Source organism: Etheostoma cragini, chromosome 15 (genome assembly GCF_013103735.1).
Source record: "Etheostoma cragini isolate CJK2018 chromosome 15, CSU_Ecrag_1.0, whole genome shotgun sequence".
Classification (NCBI taxonomy): domain Eukaryota; kingdom Metazoa; phylum Chordata; class Actinopteri; order Perciformes; family Percidae; genus Etheostoma; species Etheostoma cragini.
Genome location: NC_048421.1, coordinates 13,811,248 through 13,832,506, shown reverse-complemented (window position 1 = coordinate 13,832,506; position 21,259 = coordinate 13,811,248). Strand labels below are relative to the sequence as shown.

Genomic DNA, 21,259 nt, shown 5'->3' with positions numbered 1-21,259 from the left:
TTTAAAAAAAATATCAGATTAGTAAACAAAATGTGCCTTTGGAACATTGGATGAATGGTTGCTGATAATGGGAAATGTAGAGATTGCATTAAAGATCAGCCATCCACCCAGATCAGCTAGTATTCTGGCTATAATGGAGTGAAATGGAAATTTGTAAGTGACCCCAAACTTTTGACCGGTAGTGTATATATATATATATATATACTGAACTGTGTCAAACGGATTCTCATCTACTTCTGTTTTGAATATTTAGGTGACGTCCAACGCTACAAATTCTTCTTTACTAATAAAAATGCTCTCATAAATAGTGAAACCCCTGATTGACCAACCAACCACAAAAGATTTGTATCTTTGTAAAATATTAAACAAAGTGTGCAGCAGACTACATGTCTTCTTCAACTCAATCAATATGCCTTCATTTATTAATTGTATACCACGCGTTTTTTTGCTGCCCGTCTTATTTAACTTTGTGGCCATCTCATTGCTAGGTAGCAGTTCCTCTTGAAACAGAGACATTACAACCATGATGAATACTTTCATACCATTATTCATGGATATCCTTTGCTCATTTGTTGAGTATTTCATTCTTTATTTTCCTTTCCGCATGATGCCACATTTCAGCTGTCAGACAGACACAGCAGATGTCCAAAACAGTGCAGGACGTCGTTATGATTGGCCAACTATGTTGTTCAGGGCCTCATCACACCATTTGTATTTACAGTAGCTTCTCTTCTCTTTAAGAATTCATTAAATCTGTCTTTAAACATGTTTATCCCTCCACAGAATAAGCTCCACTCTGGGGAACAAGATACATAAGAAGTCCCAGTCATCCAGCCAGAGAGATGATGTACATGTGTGCATAATGTGCCTGCGAGCCATCATGAACTACCAGGTAGAACCTGAACATACTTATGCTTTCCCTTGGGTGCAAAACCAGTCACTTGTCTCATATTCTTTCATAAAAACATGCTCTATTTTCAAGAAAACAGTGAGTGGGCATAAATCCACCTTTTTCCTGTTTCACTTAGCTCGTTTGAAGTTAAATTCAAAATTAAACTAGATGTTCGATTTAAAGTATTATAAAAGAAAGCTTCTCAAACTAAACACAAAATCTATTTCTGCATATTTTAGCCCATCAGCTCTCTTGGGGGGGCAGCTGTTTATGATTTCCTTCTGCTTTCAGTCCGGTTTTAACCTGGTGATGACTCACCCGCGCTGTGTGAATGAGATCACCCTCAGTCTAAACAGCAAGAATCCCAGGTGAGTGTATTTGTGTGAGACAAAATGTGTGTTATCTGTCTGTCTGTATCCATATCTAATCCCTCCTCTGCTGCAACAGGACCAAAGCCCTTGTGTTGGAGTTGCTGGCTGCAGTGTGTCTTGTCAGAGGAGGGCATGACATCATTCTGTCTGCGTTTGACAACTTCAGAGAGGTTAGAATAAGTTTATTTGTAATTTTCTACATTGTGAGGGTCTGATTTGACCGTTGCTCTTTCAGTTCATCTGTTGTTCTAGACTTCCCCTCTTTGATTATTCATCTTATGACTGACACTATCCACCCATCACATGCACTGTGGTCCTACTTTTAGCACATGTAGAGCAGTCATGCACTGGTGTGTAATTGCAAGGACAGTGCAAGGTTAAGAAATACACCGCATTTGTGTAGCTGAGATCAGCTACTACATGTAATTGATATAACTTGTTAGAAAAAGACTCAGTATGCATTGGTGCCCCAATGATGCATGTCAGACAACTGAGGTGCATTTTCAGATAAGTTTCTATTTGTTCTCAGGTGAGCAGAGAAAAGAACCGCTTTGAAAAGTTGATGGAGTACTTCATCAATGACGACAGCAACATTGACTTCATGGTAGGTCCACAGATGTATTACCTACACCTTGGCTGACTGATTAACAAATAAAGGGACTTTTAAATTGTGGATGTCCTTGAGAATGAATTGTCACTGTGTTTGTCCCCAGGTGGCTTGCATGCAGTTTATAAACATTGTGGTCCATTCAGTGGAGAACATGAACTTCCGTGTTCATCTCCAGTTCGAGTTCACTCACCTCGGGTTAGACAAGTATCTTGGGGTGAGTATGCATGAAAATCTCAGTGGTCAGTGTAAATGGTCTGTGGAGCATTGAGAAGCTAAAAATCCAGATATATTCCTCAGGAGTTGGTAGAGACCAAAAACAAAGTGAAAATAGAGTGAATATTAGTGATGAGAAACAAATGAATGCTAATGTTTATCCATGATGTCTGGATGTGTGTGAACCTTTTTCTAACCATATAAACTTAAAGAGGCTATGTCAATATTGTGTTCACAACTTAATTCCACTGCCTGCTGGTGGTGGAAAAAAAATCCTAGGTACAGAAAATGTATTACATCTAATGTATTATGAAAAACAATATTTTCTAAACTGGCATTATGAAATTATTTACATTCAGGTGTATCATCTTCCATTCGGCCTAGATGTATTTAGCATTTCTTTTTATGTGTGGTGCTGTCACAGTATCTTTCAGTAAAATAATAAATACAATGTGTATATACATAAGTACAGTATATATTAAAAGATCATTTTTGGGGGGCTTTTGTTGAATTTATAACCAGGTGAGCTACCAGGGTGCCCCGGTAAAATATTCTTTATACAAGAAGCCATTTTATATGTGGAGACCTAAAAGAATATATAAAAGTGCTTTGCCCTACCACTGGTAGGGGTATTTGAAAAACTAACGTACTAGGGGGAGGCTGATCATCTGTCTCATGTAGTACTGTCAGGTTATAGTGACAGCAAACTCGTCTATAAAGGTTACCTACTGAAAAAAGCAACTTGCGTCATCCAGCCGGTCCATTCTACAGCTCACTCTCTTCCTCATTTAGCAGGATGTTGCTGCATGCTCATCCAGTTTCCCTTTACTTCTACTGATGTCAACCTGTTATCACATGACTTCCCTACTGTGATACAAGGCAAATGTTGGTTCTGATAAACTGTCTATATGGTTTTAACATTGTCTCTCAATGTCAGAAACATCTAACATTATAAAACGATTAGACTATGAATCAAGAAGTCAATCTACAACATTTTAAGACACAACTATTTTGACAATCGTAAAATCATTTTAAATCATTTTTAAAGCAGAAATGCAAAGACTATGTTGACTCCTTAAGTGTTGTTTGTTCTTTTATTCATAAAATTGTAAATTGAAAAAGTTATATATAGATTTATATTTGAATTTGTCACCTTGGGCTCTGGGAAACTGAAACACAATTTACAACATTTTACAGACAAGACAAATAAGTATTTGGTAAAATATTTACAGATTAATCAATGATAAAAAAACATTCAAGTTGCAGCCCTAACACAAGGTAAATTAAAATCTTTGCTCAGCACTTTTGCTGAAACTTGTGTTCTCACATGCGTTTCCGTAATGTATTTAAATTTTTCTTCTATAAATCTTTATTTAAAAGTTAACCTGAATCAATCCCTACGCCATTGGTACATTATTACTTTACTTGTAGATCATATTATTCTTTATCATACTTTAATGTGACTATATTGTTTGTATTTGTGTGTTAGCGTCTGAAGCAAACAGAGAGCGAGAAGCTGCAGGTTCAGATCCAGGCCTACCTGGACAATGTGTTAGATGTGGGAGCCCTGCTGGAGGATGCTGAAAGCAGAGGAGGCGTGCTGGAGCATGTGGACGAACTGCAGGAACACAACGTCGAGGTCGGCCACAAGTAAAAGAAAAATAGCAATCTCTCTGAAAAAAAAAACGCTTTGATGTTGTGATGTTAAAGCAATGTTGTCTGTGTTGCAGCTGAGTGCCCGGCTTCAGGAGATTGAGAAACAGACTGCAGAGAGAATGTCTGAACTTGAGACTCAGCTCCTGCAGGCCACCAAGGAGACTGAGCTGCTCAAAGTAAGTGCTGCTCCATGACATGTACAACGTTGAACATGATTAATTAGCCAGGCAAGGTGTACCATTCAATTGTATTTAGTTATAATGAGGTCAAAAGAGTGGCAGTTCACTTTATTTTAATAAGCTTAATATGAAAGTAAAATGTAATCATCTACAATATGAAATATAAAAAAAAATCTGTAAATGCATTTTAGCTTTGTTAGTTGTCTTGGGCTCTTGCAATTGCAATGCCAGTCTCTCGGTCAGTCTGTTGTTCCAAACTATAATATCTTAACAATAATTTGACAGATTTCCATGACGTGTTGTCCAGACATTCATGGTTCCAAGACATCCTCTAGCGCCATCATCAAGTTCAAATTTTTAGTTAAGAGTAAAATAATTGTAACAATGAATCATTATTGTAACTGTGCTTCTCTAACTTTTTGTCTAGCACCACCACAAGGTCAACCTTTTTAATTTGTTCCATCTTTTTATATTTATGTCCAAATTCCTGCAAAACAAATATTATTCCCATCAGCCTCAGCTGTACTTTGTGTTTTGTGCTGATTAGCTAATGTTGGCATGCTAACATTCCCTACAAAACATTAACATATGAGCAAGCAGACATAGAAATTTAGCTCAAAGGACCTCTGTACAGCACGGCATCACAGAGCCGCTAGCATGACTGTAGACTGTCAGTCTTGTTTGAGAATATATATTTTCTCTGTTGAGATGAGCTGTGTTTCTATATTTGTGTCTAATAGGAAAGCCTGCGAGAGTCCTGTTCCCAGGTTAGTGCCTTGCAGCAGCGAGAACGGGAGCGTGAGCTGAACAGGGAGAGGGAGAGGGACAGGGAGCGTCTGAGCACCTCCGCCCCTCCAACTCCTTCAGAGTTGGAGCAGAAGCTCCAGGAGCTGCAAGACAAGGGGCTGATCCGACTGGGACGCAGTGCCTCTGGAGCCCTGGACATCCAGGTTTTGCCTGTCACAGTGATCGAATACATCCAAGCCCCCGCTTCAGCCGCCCAGCCCGGTGCTCCGCACTCTGTCGCTAAGTCTGATTCCCCACCATCCAGCCTTCCTACCTCTGCTCCTCCGCCACCTCCGCCACCTCCTCCCCCTCCTCCCCCCCCTGGTGGTCCAGGGGCAGTTGCCGCTCCTCCTCCTCCTCCTCCTCCACCTCCACCTCCTCCAGGAGGTTGTGGTGCGGTGCCTCCACCCCCTCCTCCACCACCTCCCCCACCAGGTGCTGGACCTCCACCTCCCCCGCCTGGTGCTGGACCACCGCCCCCTCCTGGAGCACCAAACACTCAATCTGGTATGAGGTTGACAGAAAAATCTGAAAAGTACTGAAAACTGTCACGAGTTGGTAGAAATGGAACAGTAAAGATCTTATTTTTTTGGTCATTCCTCTTCTTTTTTTGGTTTCCATAGGAGTTAAGAGCAAGAAACCCATCCAGACCAAGTTCAAGATGCCATTGTTTAACTGGCAGGCCTTAAAACCAAACCAGGTGACCGGCACCGTCTTCAATGAACTAGATGACGAGCAGATCTTAGGGGTAAGAACATACAGCATCTATTTTTTGCACTTGCACTGTACAGTTCATGCTGTCAGAAAACTGCATTGTGAAAATGTTTTTTTTTAAATTATCCTGACCTTCACAGCTTCCTCTCTCTGTCTCTCATTCTATCTACATCAGGAGTTGAACATGGATATGTTTGAGGACCAGTTTAAAACTCGGGCCCAGGGTAATCCAAAAGACCTGTCTACTATCAAAACGAAGGTGGTCCAGAAGGTCCCCAGCAAGACGTCCTTGATTGACACCAACAAGGCTAAGAATCTGGCCATCACTTTACGCAAGGGGGGAATGAACCCATCTGACATCTGCACCGCCATAGAGACGTACGTATCAGTACCAGTTCAGACGTATCAGTTTCATTGTTGACATTTCTGAGCTCCCCTCCGCTCTCTCACTTACACTAAATGGTGTGACTTTCACTACTCTTTTTTACAGGTATGACCAGCAGTCTTTGTCCATAGACTTCCTGGAATTACTTGAGCCCTTCATACCATCAGATTTTGAGACAAAGCTGCTGGTTAACTATGAAAAGGATGGCCGCCCGCTGGAGGAGCTGACTGATGAGGATCAATTTATTTTACGCTTTGGGAAGATCCCTCGTCTGAAGCAGAGAATAAGCACTCTCACTTTCATGGGCAACTTCCCAGATACTGTCAAACGCCTGCAGCCGGTCAGTTTGTCAAATGCATTATAACTCGGACTGAAAGACACTGAAACAGATGTACTGATTTTGTTTTTACTTCATCCATAGCAACTGAACTCCCTCATCGCTGCTTCAATGTCCATCAAGTCTTCTACCAAACTGAAAAAGATCTTAGAAGTAAGTAAAAGAGAATATGACATGCCAATGTAGCTTCCAAATTTGTGATTTTGCATAAGTCATCTCATGTGTTCCCCCTCAGATTGTTCTCGCCTTTGGCAACTATATGAACAGCAGTAAGAGAGGTGCAGCGTACGGTTTTCGGCTGCAGAGTCTGGACCTTGTAAGTAGCCTTTGTTTGTACATTTACTCTTTCACTTTAAAGAGAATTTGTCACTTTTGAAATTAGAACATATTCTTCCTTTTACAAATCCAGCTGAATCCATATGCAATAAAATTGAAATTAACCTTTTATCAATACAAAACACTCGTGCTTTGCACTATTACAGCCTAACTTGGTCAGGTAGGACCCCTAACACAAAGGTAGCTAATATTAGCACATTTTAGATGCAAAAGTTACCCGTCTTAATTTTTAAGAAAACCTTTTTAACCAAATCAACTGTCAACATTTCAGCTGTTGGAGACCAAGTCAACTGACCGCTCGCAGACACTACTTCATTTCATCACCAGTATCATCCAGGAGAAATACCCAGACTTGGTCAACTTCCACTCTGAGATACACTTTGTAGACAAAGCAGCGCTTGGTAAATTCACACAAACAGTCAAATGGTCCAGTTGCGTGGCTTGTGATTTAAATTAGGAGTGGTACTGAACTAATTGATGTTTCTTCGCCAGTATCACTGGATGGGATTCTTCAGGATATCCGCTCATTGGAACGGGGAATGGAAATGACCAAAAAAGAATTCCTGGTGCAGGATGACAGCCCGGTGTTGAAGGAATTCATTAAAACCAACAGCGAGCAGCTGGACACTTTGATCAGAGACAGCAAGACTGCACAGGTTAGCCTGCAATTCACTTGAAACTATATGACACAACATATTATTACATGCTTTGACATATTGACTCTGCCTGTCTCCCTCCAGGAGGCATACGGCTCTGTGGTGGAGTATTTTGGAGAGAACCCCAAAACCACACAGCCTTCTATGTTTTTCCCGATGTTTGGACGCTTGATAAAGGCCTATAAGGTGAGGATGTGTGGTTGTTTCTGATATTTATCTATTACACTCCACAATTTAATCTATAATTATCATTTCTGTTTCCACTGCAATACATCCTGCTGCTACTGATATTTGCACTATTCATAATCGTCTTATAATACATTTTCTTTCATTTTTTATACATACTTTATATTGCACATACTATAGTTATACTGTTTCTCTTATTTCTACTTGTCTTCTGTTTCTGTTCTTTTTTCGGAGCCTTGCATGGAATCTTGCTCAACTGTATATAGTGAATGTGCAGTTGAATGACAATGAAGTCTATTGACATCTAAGTCTATAATTGTTGCAATGCATGTTAATCAATGACTGTGATTGAACACAGACAGCACAGCAAGAAATTGAGCAGAAAAAGAAAATGGAGAGTCAGAGGAGTGAGGAAAAAATGCCATCATCTCCAGAAAAGGCTGGGGTACAAAAGGTAAGTTATTAAAGGTCCAGTCTTCAGAAATTACATATCAAGAGATTTAATAACTGCCATTGTTTGTTTAATGGCTTATGTGTCATTGTAAAGGTGCAGTTTTGGTCAGAAATACTTGCATAACCATAAAGAAACCATCATCTAAAACCAATGTAGAAAATTCTAAATTTACTTTAATTTCAAATGCTTTTATTTTTTGACCATGCTAGGGGCCTATGATGCCTAAGATGCCCCAGATGGACCTGATCGCAGAGCTGAAGAAGAGGCAGGTGAAACCGCAGGTACGCGAGGGGAAGGACGGCGCGCTTGAGGACATCATCACAGGTATAGTAACACCATGCTTCCTGGAGGAGTCACATAATTTGAATAAGTGTGTTGCATGTTTGATGTTTACGTGCCGGTCTTTAAACTCCTGCCTCAGATTTAAGGAACACACCATACAGGCGGACAGATGTTCGACGGCCAGCCCAGCGCCAGGAAACTTGATCCCCTTCTGGTCCATGACTTTCTATAAATGTAACTGGAATCACACTCATGCGTACAGAAGAACAGGATTTAAAATGTACTGTATATAAATTATATCCAAATATATAATTAGCCATATGGCAGTGTGTATTTTAACATTTCAGTGTTAATTTGATGTGTAAATAGAGTTTGACGTTGTATTTGATCATTTTAATGCAACAGTCCATGAAATTGATTGCAAATCTCGCTAAAGAAAGTAATTGAATTATTAGTGGCGCCTCACAGGCTTTGAAACCTTCAAACTTGTAATGTTACTTATTGAGTAATAAAAAAAAACATGTCTTTAATTTAAAATAGACCTTCTGCATTTGTATGAGAGCTTTGACATGACACGTGATGCAACATCCACAATTTGTATCCACACTTTGTTGCTAAAAATGATGCACTCATTTCCTGACAACATAAGACAACATAAACAAGTCATTATAAACCTTGACCATTGCCATTGTACAAGAGAGCTGCACTTTATTGGACACACAATCACAGCAAATTATGTACAAAAGAAGGCAGGTTCAACTGCCTACTGTCTTCTCACAGGAAAAACACACATTTCTCACAGAATATCATGGCATCCACACTGATAAATTAGTATCTCCAGTATCAGTAGGCTTTTAAATTTATATATCATTATATTATTATAGATCTATTTTTCTGTATTATTTTTGTTCTTATATCACACTACTCTACAAATGGGAGAATCACTCTGTGGAAAGAGTACACCATCACTGGTGACTTTTCTGGTTGGGGTGCTTTCAAGCATTCTGAATCCTTCTAGACATCCAACACTCTCTGCCACCTTAGTCGTCCTCATTGTCACATAACATCACAGTAAGACTGAACATGCCTGTGTCACAAATACCAAAATAATGTCTCATTCTCCATGTTTGTAAACCTTTATCACAGAATCGCCCTTAATCTTCCTCTTTCTCATTTATTTTGAGAAAGAATGTAGACTTTTTTTTTTCAACTGCACCGTGCGATTGCTTGAGACTATACATGCATTATTTTGTGTATACCTTTGTACCCATCGTCAAAGTTTATTATTAAAACATTTTTTGGACATAATAATTGGTTGAACTCGCTAGGAATGACTCTGCCTATTTACAAGTCAATTTTGTTTTTCTCCTTTTGATGCCAAGGTTTTTGAACATCCACAAATTCATGTAAAAATCTCATATACCGGTACATACTATAGAATGTAGGTTCCTTATAAAAAAAGATACAATGGCAAAGGAAGAGATAAAACTTTTAATTCACACAACGCCACATAATTCCCTCATTGATCCGTCTTGGTGGTTTAACAACTTCTGTGGTTTAGCTTAACTCGTACTTAAAGCCACTCAGTGCAACAACTGGAAGTGAATAAACAACATGTACCTGTTTTAATTATTAAGAACCTGTTGTCTTTGAAAGCTTTTGCACTGAACATCCACATTCACATTGCTACCACTCCTGTTCACATGCCGACATGACACAGAGGAAAATTAAAGCCATGTAACTTAGTTTTGTCAAAGCAGCAAGACTCTATATGAAGCCTTTGGGGCCATAAACCAGGCCACAGTAGTTACCCTACTATCTGTGTTTCGGACACTCTAACTTACTAATACCAGCTGAATCACAAAGACAGGATGGGGTGAAACAAAACAAAAAAGCAGACCATAGGTACAGAAAACAACCCCTTAAAACAAACATAGTAGCAAAATAAGCCCCTAAGCACAGGCACTGATCCAGCCTCTAACACCTCAATAGTGACCCTTCACATAAGGAGGCCAAGGTGCAGATGAGCTGGACAAGCATTTTCAGGGACAAGCGCTTTAAAACTACATAAAAACTCAGTGCTGGTAAATAAATAATAATAAACCCTAGAATTTAAAAAATGAACTTCAGCGTATATTACAGAGGCTAACGGTTATCTATAAAGATATTTTTAAACAAATATAAAAATGTTCTGCGTATGAATAAATAATCTGTGTGAAATGTAATATCTTTCTCAATGAATTAAAAAAGAAAACTGTACAAAATCATCACTAATATATAAAACTGAAGAGATGACATTTTACAGTATATAATTTAATCTAGGCCTATATATATCACATTTTTCTTCACAATTATATCATACACAAACATCTCACTTAGATATATGTATATATGTATATTTCTTCTATGTTTCATTTCAAGTTTGCATGTTTTTCTGATTGCCAGGGGCATTTACTGTGAGTGTCTGCCACATGCCATCTAAGCCTCCAGCCATGTTGAAATCACAGCCCACTAACACTTGTCTTGAAAAAATCATTGCAGAGAGCACGGTCATGCAATTCAGGGAGGTTTCAGCTCAGACTTTACTTGGGGAATGCAGCCAAGCGTGACTACTTCCTCCTCAACGCTCACCACACGCAAATGCAGCAAATTTAACTCGGAGTTATAGATTTGAGTGTGGAACAGCATGAGTAAGTGAATTTCTTTCATTTGACTTCACTCAATATGAAACCCAGGGCTTGAACCTGTCTGGCAGAGCTACAGAGCACCCAGGCTGAGGCTTAATTCGCTGTGCTGTAAGCTTGCAGTTTTGCACATTGTTAGAGCCCGAGGAGTGTTTAGTCAAATGCCACCGCTGCAACCTAACAAACTCTAGTATCTCGCATTTTAAGTGGTTTTCTGCGGAAAAAATTGGAACAAGCCAATTTCCGCACCATTTTCTTTGGGTAAATGTGTTACTCTGTCATTGCTGTGCTAATCTAATACTGTAATACAAGATCAACTGGGGATTTCTAATAAAGTCTTGGAGGCACTGGGGAAAATATGGTAACAGCTTTTTGCAGACAAACAGACCATTTCACAAAGGCAAAGAGCAATGCCTTGGCAAAATTACTGTTATATCGAGGCCTATCAAACTTTGTCCGAGGATAACCTCAACTGAGTGTTTTTCACTTCAAAGACGCCCTACACCAAAGACAAAGTGAGAGAGGCAGGGAAAGAACAGCCGCTTAATGGCTCTCCGACTGTCTTACCCTTCCTCGCATCTCTTTGGGTCTTTTTATATCAAGCACTCTCAATGGAGACAAGGCAAGTCAATGCCAGCCTTATTAAACACATGTCCCCAAACTAATCCCCTCTCCTCAAGCTGCCTACTCTTTGACACAATCCCCTTTTGCACATTTTCATCTCAATGCCACAAATAATCCATTTCATAAAGTCCTTCAGCAAACCACTGAAAAAAAAATAAAATAACATCACTCACTTTGTCTATGCCTATCCGTTCAACCTCATGACCTCCCCAATGGGCAGCCCTAAGGCAGAACACAAGACAGGGAGCTTCAAAATGGGGCCTTGTGCAAGGTTCACACATAGGGAATCACTGACAGGCCTTTGATGTGCTTGAAATAGTTATAACATCAACTACCGTCATTGAGGAACACCAAAGGCCTAACATTCATAAATGTTTCAACATGCAGGAGATAAAACCAAATGAGGCAACAGCAATATCGGAAATCTAACGTACAGTATTTAAAATATGCAGGGATGTTTTCTTCTTCCTTCAAGGAACATTTGTAATTTTGTGCTTGTTACATTTACGCAGATTCACAAGATCAAAATTTGAAAAAAGGGTGTTTAAGAGGAAACTGTGCTTCCTTTATATTTTTTTATATTCATATCTTAGGCCCTTTAAGGGTCAATCTATATCTGAAGTGTGTAAATATGTGCTGATCAACTTTCCTTATCTTTTAAACACTGCTCAAGAGTTGAAACAGTTCAATAGATGTTGAAGTGGGATCGATTCACTGCATTGAAAGATACATTTTGTTCTTTTTTAAAGAAGGTGCTTGACAACTTTAGAAGCTGCTTCCCATCAAAATAAATGTGAAGTTTAAAAGAAGTGGCCCAAATGAAACCACTGGATCCGTTGCTCTGTAGATCAGATATCATGTTCTGGTCAAAGAGGCATATATCTTAGGGTTTTCTTCATCATTGGTGCAACAGTGAAAATGAATCATCACACAAGACTTGCTGAAACAAAACAACTAGTAGAGTCTGTGCATTTGCAAACAGCTTGGCTTTACAAGTGCAGAATGTGTGACAGATTTTGTGTTATTCATCACTGTGTGTGCTTTAGTCTTTTTAGGTGCTTATATGCCAGATCAACCTATAAGATGATGCTGCAGAAACATCCTGATTGTCATAATTAATTAGTAAATACACATATTAATTCAATGTCTATAAAATTCACCATTTGCATCCCTTCCCTCTGTTTGTGTAACTGTACCTCCTGGTTCTATTTTAAATAGAAATGTGCTCCCTACAATGTGCCTTTATAAATATATCTTCATTGTAAGTTGAAAATGTCCTATAATTGTTCCAAATTTTTGATGCAAGGATCTCATTCTGTAGCGATGTATATAAATATTCAAACAGTGTGACGTAAAGTCAAAGTTAGAATGTGGAATGTACACTTGCAACGAAGGGCAGGTCAAAGAACGGGGAGCGAGGACAATCATGTAAACCTTTTCACAGTGTGTACAAACGGAGGGGAAAATATAGCACCAGTTTGGAGTTTAAAACACAGGTTTTAAGAAAAATGAAACACAAATCAGAAATTGAAACCACAATCATCACCTTGAGTTTCTTTAGATTTTTTTCTTCAGCTGAGCACATTCTGCCAGGGGATGCAGGTAAGTGAGAGCAATATTATCCTGAACACACACAACAACTAGACTCACTTGGTAATAATTGGAGCTCTTATTTCTATGATAAAAGTCACATTCTAGAAATTATGTCTCTACTAACAACTATGGAACCAGATCAGAGTAGGAAACTTTGCATACTGGAGTGAGACCAAAACTAAAGAAGAAAACCAAGAGGACAAAAAAAGCCAAAAGGTTCATGAAAAAAATTGCTGAAATTGTCCTTATTGTAGTTGTTTTCTCTTCATGGTTCATGATGTGATGGTGCTTAAATTCTACCATGTCCTCATCCTCCACATCTTTATTAATGGGAGTTGTGAGGGGCAAAGCCCTTAATCACTCACTGGCCCCCTCCGTGCAACTGTTGAGGCTGGAGCTACAACCGCTGGGCTTGGGAACCGCAGAGGAGAGGGTAAGGGAACACAAAATGGTTGGAGAGGAGGGAGACAGGGAAGGAGTAGAGGTGGTGGGTGAAGAGGAAGAGGAGGGGGAGGTAGCAATGGGAGTAGGAGGGGAGGACTGGCTGCCGGGCAGGGGCAAGGAGGAGGCTCGCTGCTCACGTAGAAGGCGGCGATGACGGAGGGTGGAGGAGAGGAGCAGGGCCTCAGCACTCAGGCCGGAGGCAGACAGGCTTGCCAGCAGGGCCTTGGCTTGGCTGGAGGAGGCTTTCAGGATGGGCATTGAACCCTCTTGGGGATTCTTCCTCAGGCCAGGGGCAAATGCTGCTGCAGGAGAGGTCACTCGGCCTGAGAAAATTCCTGTTTTGATGCTAGAGAGGTATGGCTCAATACTGCCACTGGTGCGGTTGGTCCCCAAGGTCTTCAGGTAGAGCGGGGACACAGAAATGGGGCAAGGGGGGGAATGGAGGTTTTCAGGGATCAAATGAAAAATCGTGAAAGTCTTAAAATTGGCAAGGCAGTGTCCCCGGAAGCACCTTCCCCTACCATTACAATGAACGCATGATGAATGCATGAACACGCACGCGCATACACACACACACACACACACACACACACACACGTTTAGTGTTTATTTTGGAGTAAACACTGGAGATGTAAAAGAAGCTGATCAAGTAAATAGGGCTGATGGATGTGTGTAGCTCTCTAGTCAGGTAAACAGGAGGAAAAGGAAGCTGAAGAGGCTGGACAAGGACAGGTTGCTCACTGCTGCAGGGTCACAGGAACAGTAGGCGGGAAGGCCGGTGGGGGTGCAGGACGGCACAGGTTCACACACGGTGGCAGGGTGGGTGAGGGTGACCGCAGGAAGAAGTATCAGAAGGGGGGGAGGGTGGGAAAGTTGAGAACAGAACAAGAGACAAACACAGGAGATTGTTATTCAGGTTGATATCAGCATGTGTGATGGAGACCATGAGACAGGCTGCCATCTACACATTTTTGGCATAGGGTGCAACACTAAGTCCCAATGTAGATTACAATGGTGTTGACAACCATTACCTTGGCAGATTTTAATGATTTTTACTCATTAAAAAATGCAAAATATACTGATGGACAGACATCATCACACGTCTCATCCCTTTGTGTAATGCTGGAATCAATCAGTAGATGGCACTGTTCCAACAGTATGCAACCTGTGGGTCACACATTTATCACAACATGTATTGGTCTCTCTTTTTTTGCAGGTGGAACTACGGTGAATCAGAACAGTTTGTAAGTTTTATCTTCAGGGGCCAGACCAAACAAAATACATACAGTGATGACAGAGTTGAGATAACAGCGAGAAAGAACCAAACTTCACTTTTTATTGTGAACTTTTTTCCACTTCAGGCAGGTTTTTATTTACCCTTTTCATAAGACGCAACAGGAGGAGAGAATTTGCAGTGGCTCTAAGTTTTAAAAGGTGTTTGTGTAGGGATTATGGGGATTAGTTCTGTATGAAAGGTGAACAGGTGTGCTAGTCTACACTGTGCTGCTGGGAGGCATTTCGCCTGCTCTGTTGCAGTTCCAGAGCCTGTGCTGCCAACCGTCCCCAGAGAGCGGGGCTGTTCCTTCTGCTTGAGGAACTCCTCTCAAGCCTGGCCGACACATTTATTCTGGTCTGTGAGTGCAGCAGAGTATTCACCTTGCCCTTCATCTCACGCACACTGCAGCTGCCTGCCAAACGACAGCTTCCCAGGATAGGTCTTCACATCCCCGCATCACGCCCTACACCTTTAACTAGCCTGTTTTACCGCCAGAAGTAATAAGAGGCCAAATGGGAAATGGAAATCAGGTTTTGAGGCATGAAAGTGATTCACATTGTCATGCCCCCCTTGATCTGTTCCAAGAAAAATGGGGAGAAATTGTGGCTTTGAACTGTGTGTTTTTATTCAGCACATTGATTTGAAAGATCTTCATGCCTGGAATGCTCTAATACACCTAGGTAAAGCTTTAGTGAGCAGGCAGCCCGGGCACAGAGCACCATCAGAAAACCTCTGTTAATTTAACACACACAGATAACATCAGAGCCTAAACTAGCAAAAGTACCTAATGCTTTGCAATTTTTTTTAGTATTAATGCTTTTTTTTGCTCCAATAATAAAGTATGTTTGGACCACATTGTTTGCAAGAGCATGTCCAGGTGGGATACCAAATTATGATTGGTTAAACCGCATGATGTTCATTGAGCCAGCATATTTTATATTGATGAAAAACAACTTAGTAACTTGAAATTAGCAATGCTAAACGCAGGACTAACATCAAACCAAACTGTGGTGCCAGTGCGTCTTGTTTTAGCTGATTGCAAATGGGAAACATCAATGTCTTAAAATGTATATCTCTCCCTCCAGCTGGTTTCATGACACGTTAATGTGCACTTGCTGCCTTTCATTTTAATTGGTGGATAATGCAACTGATTCTAAAAAGATATACATATAGTAAATAAAACTACTGTCATATAAGCTGAGGATGGGACCACTGAGAGCCCCTCAAGTGGTGTGTTCATTCTTCTGAGTTAAAAATGTCCTAGAAATGTCAGTAATAGTTTGGCCAAAGGAAACAAGAAGAGAAATTACCATTGGGAACTGGAACTAGGGTAAAGGTTTGGGGTCACATTTAGGGAATTATAACCAGGAAAGGTTTAAGAGAAGAGACACCTTTACCTTCATCTGTGGGCCGAGTAGAGAGGTCACCCATGGGGTCTGATTGTCAGAACAACAGTATCAGTCAAAAGGGTGATCAACAGGTGTGAGTTAAAGGGAGAAATGAGGTGAGGCCAAGCACTATGGTGGCTTACCATAAATAGGGATCATTTCTAGGTTACAGCTCAATAATAAGGCCTAAATAATATGTGGATCCTAGAAAGACAGATGCTGATGACTGACTGTTTTGACATATTTTGCAAAAATACATACTTGTTTTTTAATTGTGAAAAAGTAGCTGCCATAAAAAGAACTTTTCTTCAAAAAGATCACAAGCACAATGTTAGTGACGGGTTAAAAAACACCAGGTGAACTGAACATAGAGTCGGAAAGTTCTTAATTAGCACTTAAAGGCTGTATGCAAATGAGCCAGCCGGCTAGATAATTTGACGAGATGAGCTGCAGATAATCAGTATGTTTTTGCAGCATAGTCCATGCTCAGCTGTTTCATTATCCTGAATTTTAAATGAATTACAAGAAAGATTTTGCTCCATCCCTCTGTAAGCTAAATTGTCACAATCTGTGCCGTTTTCTTGGTTTGACATTAAAGATGTCAGGAATCGGATAGAGGAGTCATTTTACACAGCTTGTGGAAACCAATAACACAATGCTAGCTTCTCAGCATCATGGTTCATTAAGGTCTGAATATCGTGCTAAAATATTTGTGTTGGCTGTGTTTTTGTGTTGACTGCATGGTTAACAGAGTTTGTGTATTCAATAAAAAACAAAGACACAATTAAATAATCATGAAATTGTATGTGAAATATATAAATAAACCAAGACTATATTCAATACACATTGGTGTACATGATACAGCACAACATATATGTTTCTTTTTCTTATTTAAAGAAAAATTCTGGAAAATCCAGAGAAAATAAATGAGTGAAAGGAAAAAGAAAAATTCTCTATAAAAAAAAGAACTTGGTTATGCAAGTCGACGAAATAAATAAAATAGTGGAGAAAACAAACAAAGTCAAAAACAAATAATAATAATAATAATAATAATAATAGCAATACAGTTAGTATGAAAGAAAGACAAGCTGAAAATATTTACTCCTGCAGAAAACGTACATTTGAGTAGCTTAAACAAAAAAATTAGAGGGAGGAGATGTAAAACTGAGATCATCATAAATTGGGAAATTCTGACCTAAGTGAGGATATCGACTCAAACCAGGATGCCCAACAGTTTTTAATTTTATCTAGTTTAAGTTTTCTAGTAAAATTGAGCTTCTCCATCACATTTACTTTGCAGATAACCTCAAACCAATCTTGGGTACATCTGTTGTTAACCACTTTCTTGTAAGGGCTTTTTTACGGTCTTGAAAGTCAGTTTTTTTTCTTCATTTTTTCCATTTTTATTTCATTTTTTCATTAAATTCAATTATTTCCAATTATTTGGCAATGTAATTTTTTTAATTATTTCAAATGGTCACTTTTCATGAAGTGGTGGCCCAGCCAATCAAGTTGATCCAGAATTACTTTGACATTGTTGCTGCTCTAGCTAACAGTAACTAACTGGCTAAAACTCGTAGCAGGCTTGCTAGCTTAATTAAGAGTAGTAGTTTCACAATTTTTTTTTTTTTTTACTTTTCAAAAATAATTTATTTTTGTTATTTGTTTCATAATCATTTATTTAATATGAATGGCCTGTGCTTGTTTCTTACTGGTGCAGTAATGGACTACAGTCCTTGACCTCTCAACTACTTGCTGCTGCTCATACTTCAAAATGCAACAAATAGAGTTGTTGGCTATTGTGAAAGCCTCCACAGCTGACTAAATCTCTTGGTTTGGCTGGTTCTTTGTTTATTGTTTTTATTCGTCATGCAGTTCCTGTATGATGCCACGCTAATCAGCTTGGCATATAATTGTTTTTTTAGACTGCAGGTAAACGCACTGACTACTGACTGCCCACGCTGACAATTAGCTTTGAGTGCCCACTGTCCCTCTGAGGATAGAGCTTTCAAACATACAGCTTCTTTTCACAATGACTGTTTTGAACAGTCTTGTGGACAAAGAGAGTGTGCTGTGTGCGAGTGTCATAATGAAATAATAGGACTAATTTTGCTTTGCTTTCATTTGCAAGTGTAGAAATTCACTCTACTTTAAAAACACAGGGACTCAAAGAGACTGATAGGCGAAGAGGGAAAATGAGAAACGGGCAGCATGCATAAATTGCAGAGTACAGAAAATGGAAAATGGAAAGAGATGTACAGAAGAGGAAGGTTGAAAGACTTAATGGTGGGGGGGAAAAGGTTGCCGTCATCTTCATATTGAATGATCAGTGATTGCCAGTGACTTAAGGGGCGATTATTACATGGCACTGCAGAGATTCCTCCCAATCTTTTCTCATTCTGAGGCGACCAAAGCTTCATTATGTCCCTACACTCCAATCTCTCCCTCTCTGCCTAACACATTCGTTTCTCTGCAATCTTCAAGACAGAATGTATGTCTGAATGCTCTGTTGAACTCTGTGGGGGTAAGGAGGTTTAGGTTCACTCCACTGCTCCTGTTATTTTTTAAATTACATTGACATTAAGCATTTTTTCCCCCTGTGCACAGGCGTGGTGCAAAAATCCTCTCTTGGCTATTCTGGACTGACATGCTTCAACAGTTCAATTTCCCCGTCACCAGAGGCCATCAAGCATCCTTGTGTCCAGTCCTTTACCTTAATTTAGAACACAGAATGCTGGAAAATCTATGTAAAAAAAAAATAAGAAGAAGATGCTGAGCTGGCTTACATTAATCAAGGCAAACGTTTAACAACATATGTATGGAAAGAAGCTGCAGTAAGAAGTTTGTAAGTTTTCTGAAATTAAACTTTTAATCAAGATCAATCAAAAGAACTTTTATTATCTGATTATTATTATCTATTTTCTGAGATTAAACATAACTCAAGACCTAAACAGGTTTAGTAAGGGAATATACAGTGCTGCTCATAACCTTAGGAACCCATGTTAATAATAATAATAAAAAAAAGTTCCCTTGGCCTTTGGAATTAAAATAACCCCACATCATCAGATACCCTTCACCATACATAGAGATTAGCATGGTTTTGGATGGCGCAGTGTATATCACACATGCCTTTGGTGTGGGAGATCTGAGTTCAATTCCTACTGCAATACAACAACCAATGTGTCCCTGAAACCGACGCTTAACCCCTAGTTGCCCCAGAGGAGTGGCCTCTGTCATATATAGCAATTGTAAATCGCTTTGGATAAAAGGGTCAGCTAAATTGTGTAATGTAACATGTCATGTTTTTACTAAGCCCCAAATCTAACTTTATCAGGATGCATAGTATCCTGGATCTTGGCCTTTAAAAATAAAAATCTGCCTGCCTTTATGGATATTTAGGGGTGTATGTACTTATGCCTTCTGTATTTTAAGGAAGAACATTTATTTGTTTACGATACATTATTCATTCACAACGAAAATTGGTGTCTTAAAGAGAGGATTTGTCCTATTTTTTTAATTAAGGCATTCAGATCAATTTCCAAAAGATGTTTTTTATTTTATTTTTTTTTTAGTTAACTTCAGCATGGGATACTAAACAAATGAGCAGCACTGTATAATGCTAAGTAACTGTGCTTTATATCTTTTGAATTGGTTTAAATTATATATTTAGAGATGGCTCATGACTTTCAGACATAAAACACAGCTTAGAGAATTGAATGGCTAATCCTCCACTAGTGTGACCTGTCTGTCTCTCTATGGGACAAAAAGCCTGCAGAGGATACTTTGATCTGTTTTGACAAACTCAAGAAGAGACTGACACAACAATTTGACTTTGCCATCAAAGCCTTTATGATCATTAGCTAAACTGGTTTTGAATTTAAATATCATGGCCACTGTCTTTGAAAGTCCCCCAAAATTACACATGATGTGAAACGTTAGCTGACAGAGTGGAGCATGTTGGGGATGTGCAGTAGTTCTGTGGGGCAAGGGGAGGACTGAGTGGAGGTGTGGGCCAGAGTATGTTGGATCTGGTGAGTAAATACAGAGGCTGCATGGCTCTGTTCTGTTCAGATGCAGACAGACATTCTTGCTGGAAGTGTGTGAAGGTGCAACCACCTTTAATAGAAACATGTTTCTATATCCAGGACAAGGTAATCAAATTTGCCTATATTTATAAAAAAAACAAAAAAAAAAACACACACACACTTTTTAGCACGGTCATCATTTTCACTTTTAAAGGCAACCAATACAGAGAAGGCCTGGAAAATACCGTACAGTCCGTCTAGACATCGCTACCAGATAAAGCATGCATTGGCCTTGACAGAGTTAAATATAAAGATAATACCTGGTGCTGGCCCTGGATCTTCAGGAAGTCCTCTCTTCTGCCACTTTTAGTCTTGTCTGTGCTGTTCTGCTGCAGGTGCTTTAGCTTGGAGGCAGCTGAGGAATGGAGGACCTTACCAACACTTGTACTATTCCCTCCCTGAAAGGAGAGAAGAGACAAGAGACATGTGAATCAGACCTTGGACACACAGTACATGCTCATACATTTTATATCTCTTCAGTGCATTCAGTTTACGCATTGCACACACATCAGACACACATTAACTCGGCGTACAGAGTTTGGTCCCAGCAAGCAAGTCGGTCTCCTGAGACCAATGAGGTTTTTAAAATCAAAGCTTGTACAGTTGCTGATACAACTGATCAATCCAGTTCACAGAGTTTCATAATCCATCAGTAGAAAACGACAAAGACGAGAATATAGAAACGCAGCATCAAACTAAAGTTGCGTAGCCCAGCCTCACCGCAGGATCCACAAGACAGTGCGCTTAATGACCTTTCCTGCTGAGTTACTCTGTCGACTGTATCTAATACGCACAAAAACAAATCCAATCAATATCAAAATATCCATCCAACTGTGCATCTTCTGTACATAGAGACATTAGCTGAAAGGAAAAACTAATAAAAGATTAACTATTTGTAGCGTCAAACAGCCAATCTGTCTCCGCTGCGGTAATTCAAGGCAAAGAAACCTGTTGGTTTTCCTTTTAAACCCATTCTTCTCTTGATGAGATGCTGATGAGATTTTTAAATGCAGACATAAAATATACAGTATATTTAATGCTTTATTTATGTGACTTTATTTATTAAAAACTCTAGTGTAATGGGAAATGAAAAGAGATTGCTTGTCAG

General features: G+C 39.5%; 2 protein-coding genes across 4 annotated transcripts in view; one reads left to right on the top strand and one right to left on the bottom strand.

Annotated features, from left to right (window-relative positions):
• fmnl1a (formin-like 1a) overlaps positions 1-8,586 on the top strand; it is a 13,561-nt gene extending 4,975 nt beyond the window's left edge. Inside the window, exons 7-25 of the mRNA XM_034893190.1 lie at positions 784-892; positions 1,184-1,260; positions 1,340-1,433; positions 1,793-1,867; positions 1,977-2,087; positions 3,576-3,725; positions 3,817-3,918; positions 4,662-5,214; positions 5,331-5,455; positions 5,597-5,799; positions 5,912-6,146; positions 6,228-6,296; positions 6,379-6,459; positions 6,751-6,880; positions 6,972-7,135; positions 7,220-7,321; positions 7,680-7,775; positions 7,985-8,099; positions 8,197-8,586. Of these exons, the coding sequence (XP_034749081.1) occupies positions 784-892; positions 1,184-1,260; positions 1,340-1,433; positions 1,793-1,867; positions 1,977-2,087; positions 3,576-3,725; positions 3,817-3,918; positions 4,662-5,214; positions 5,331-5,455; positions 5,597-5,799; positions 5,912-6,146; positions 6,228-6,296; positions 6,379-6,459; positions 6,751-6,880; positions 6,972-7,135; positions 7,220-7,321; positions 7,680-7,775; positions 7,985-8,099; positions 8,197-8,261 (2,656 nt within the window). The 3' untranslated portion in view covers positions 8,262-8,586. The remainder of the gene's footprint in view (positions 1-783; positions 893-1,183; positions 1,261-1,339; positions 1,434-1,792; positions 1,868-1,976; positions 2,088-3,575; positions 3,726-3,816; positions 3,919-4,661; positions 5,215-5,330; positions 5,456-5,596; positions 5,800-5,911; positions 6,147-6,227; positions 6,297-6,378; positions 6,460-6,750; positions 6,881-6,971; positions 7,136-7,219; positions 7,322-7,679; positions 7,776-7,984; positions 8,100-8,196) is intronic.
• A 2,365-nt stretch (positions 8,587-10,951) lies between these two features.
• The window catches only part of si:ch211-278a6.1 (SRC kinase signaling inhibitor 1), a 62,063-nt gene continuing 51,755 nt past the window's right edge, over positions 10,952-21,259 (bottom strand). Inside the window, exons 20-22 of one of the 3 annotated variants that reach the window (XM_034893187.1) lie at positions 20,412-20,549; positions 16,076-16,114; positions 10,952-13,798 (exon numbers count right to left, since the gene is read on the bottom strand). In XM_034893187.1, coding sequence (XP_034749078.1) covers positions 13,316-13,798; positions 16,076-16,114; positions 20,412-20,549 — 660 coding nt within the window. In that variant the 3' untranslated portion in view covers positions 10,952-13,315. Of the gene's footprint in view, positions 14,146-16,075; positions 16,115-20,411; positions 20,550-21,259 lie in introns of all 3 variants that reach the window. The other 2 variants (XM_034893188.1, XM_034893189.1) reach the window with 2 other exon arrangements.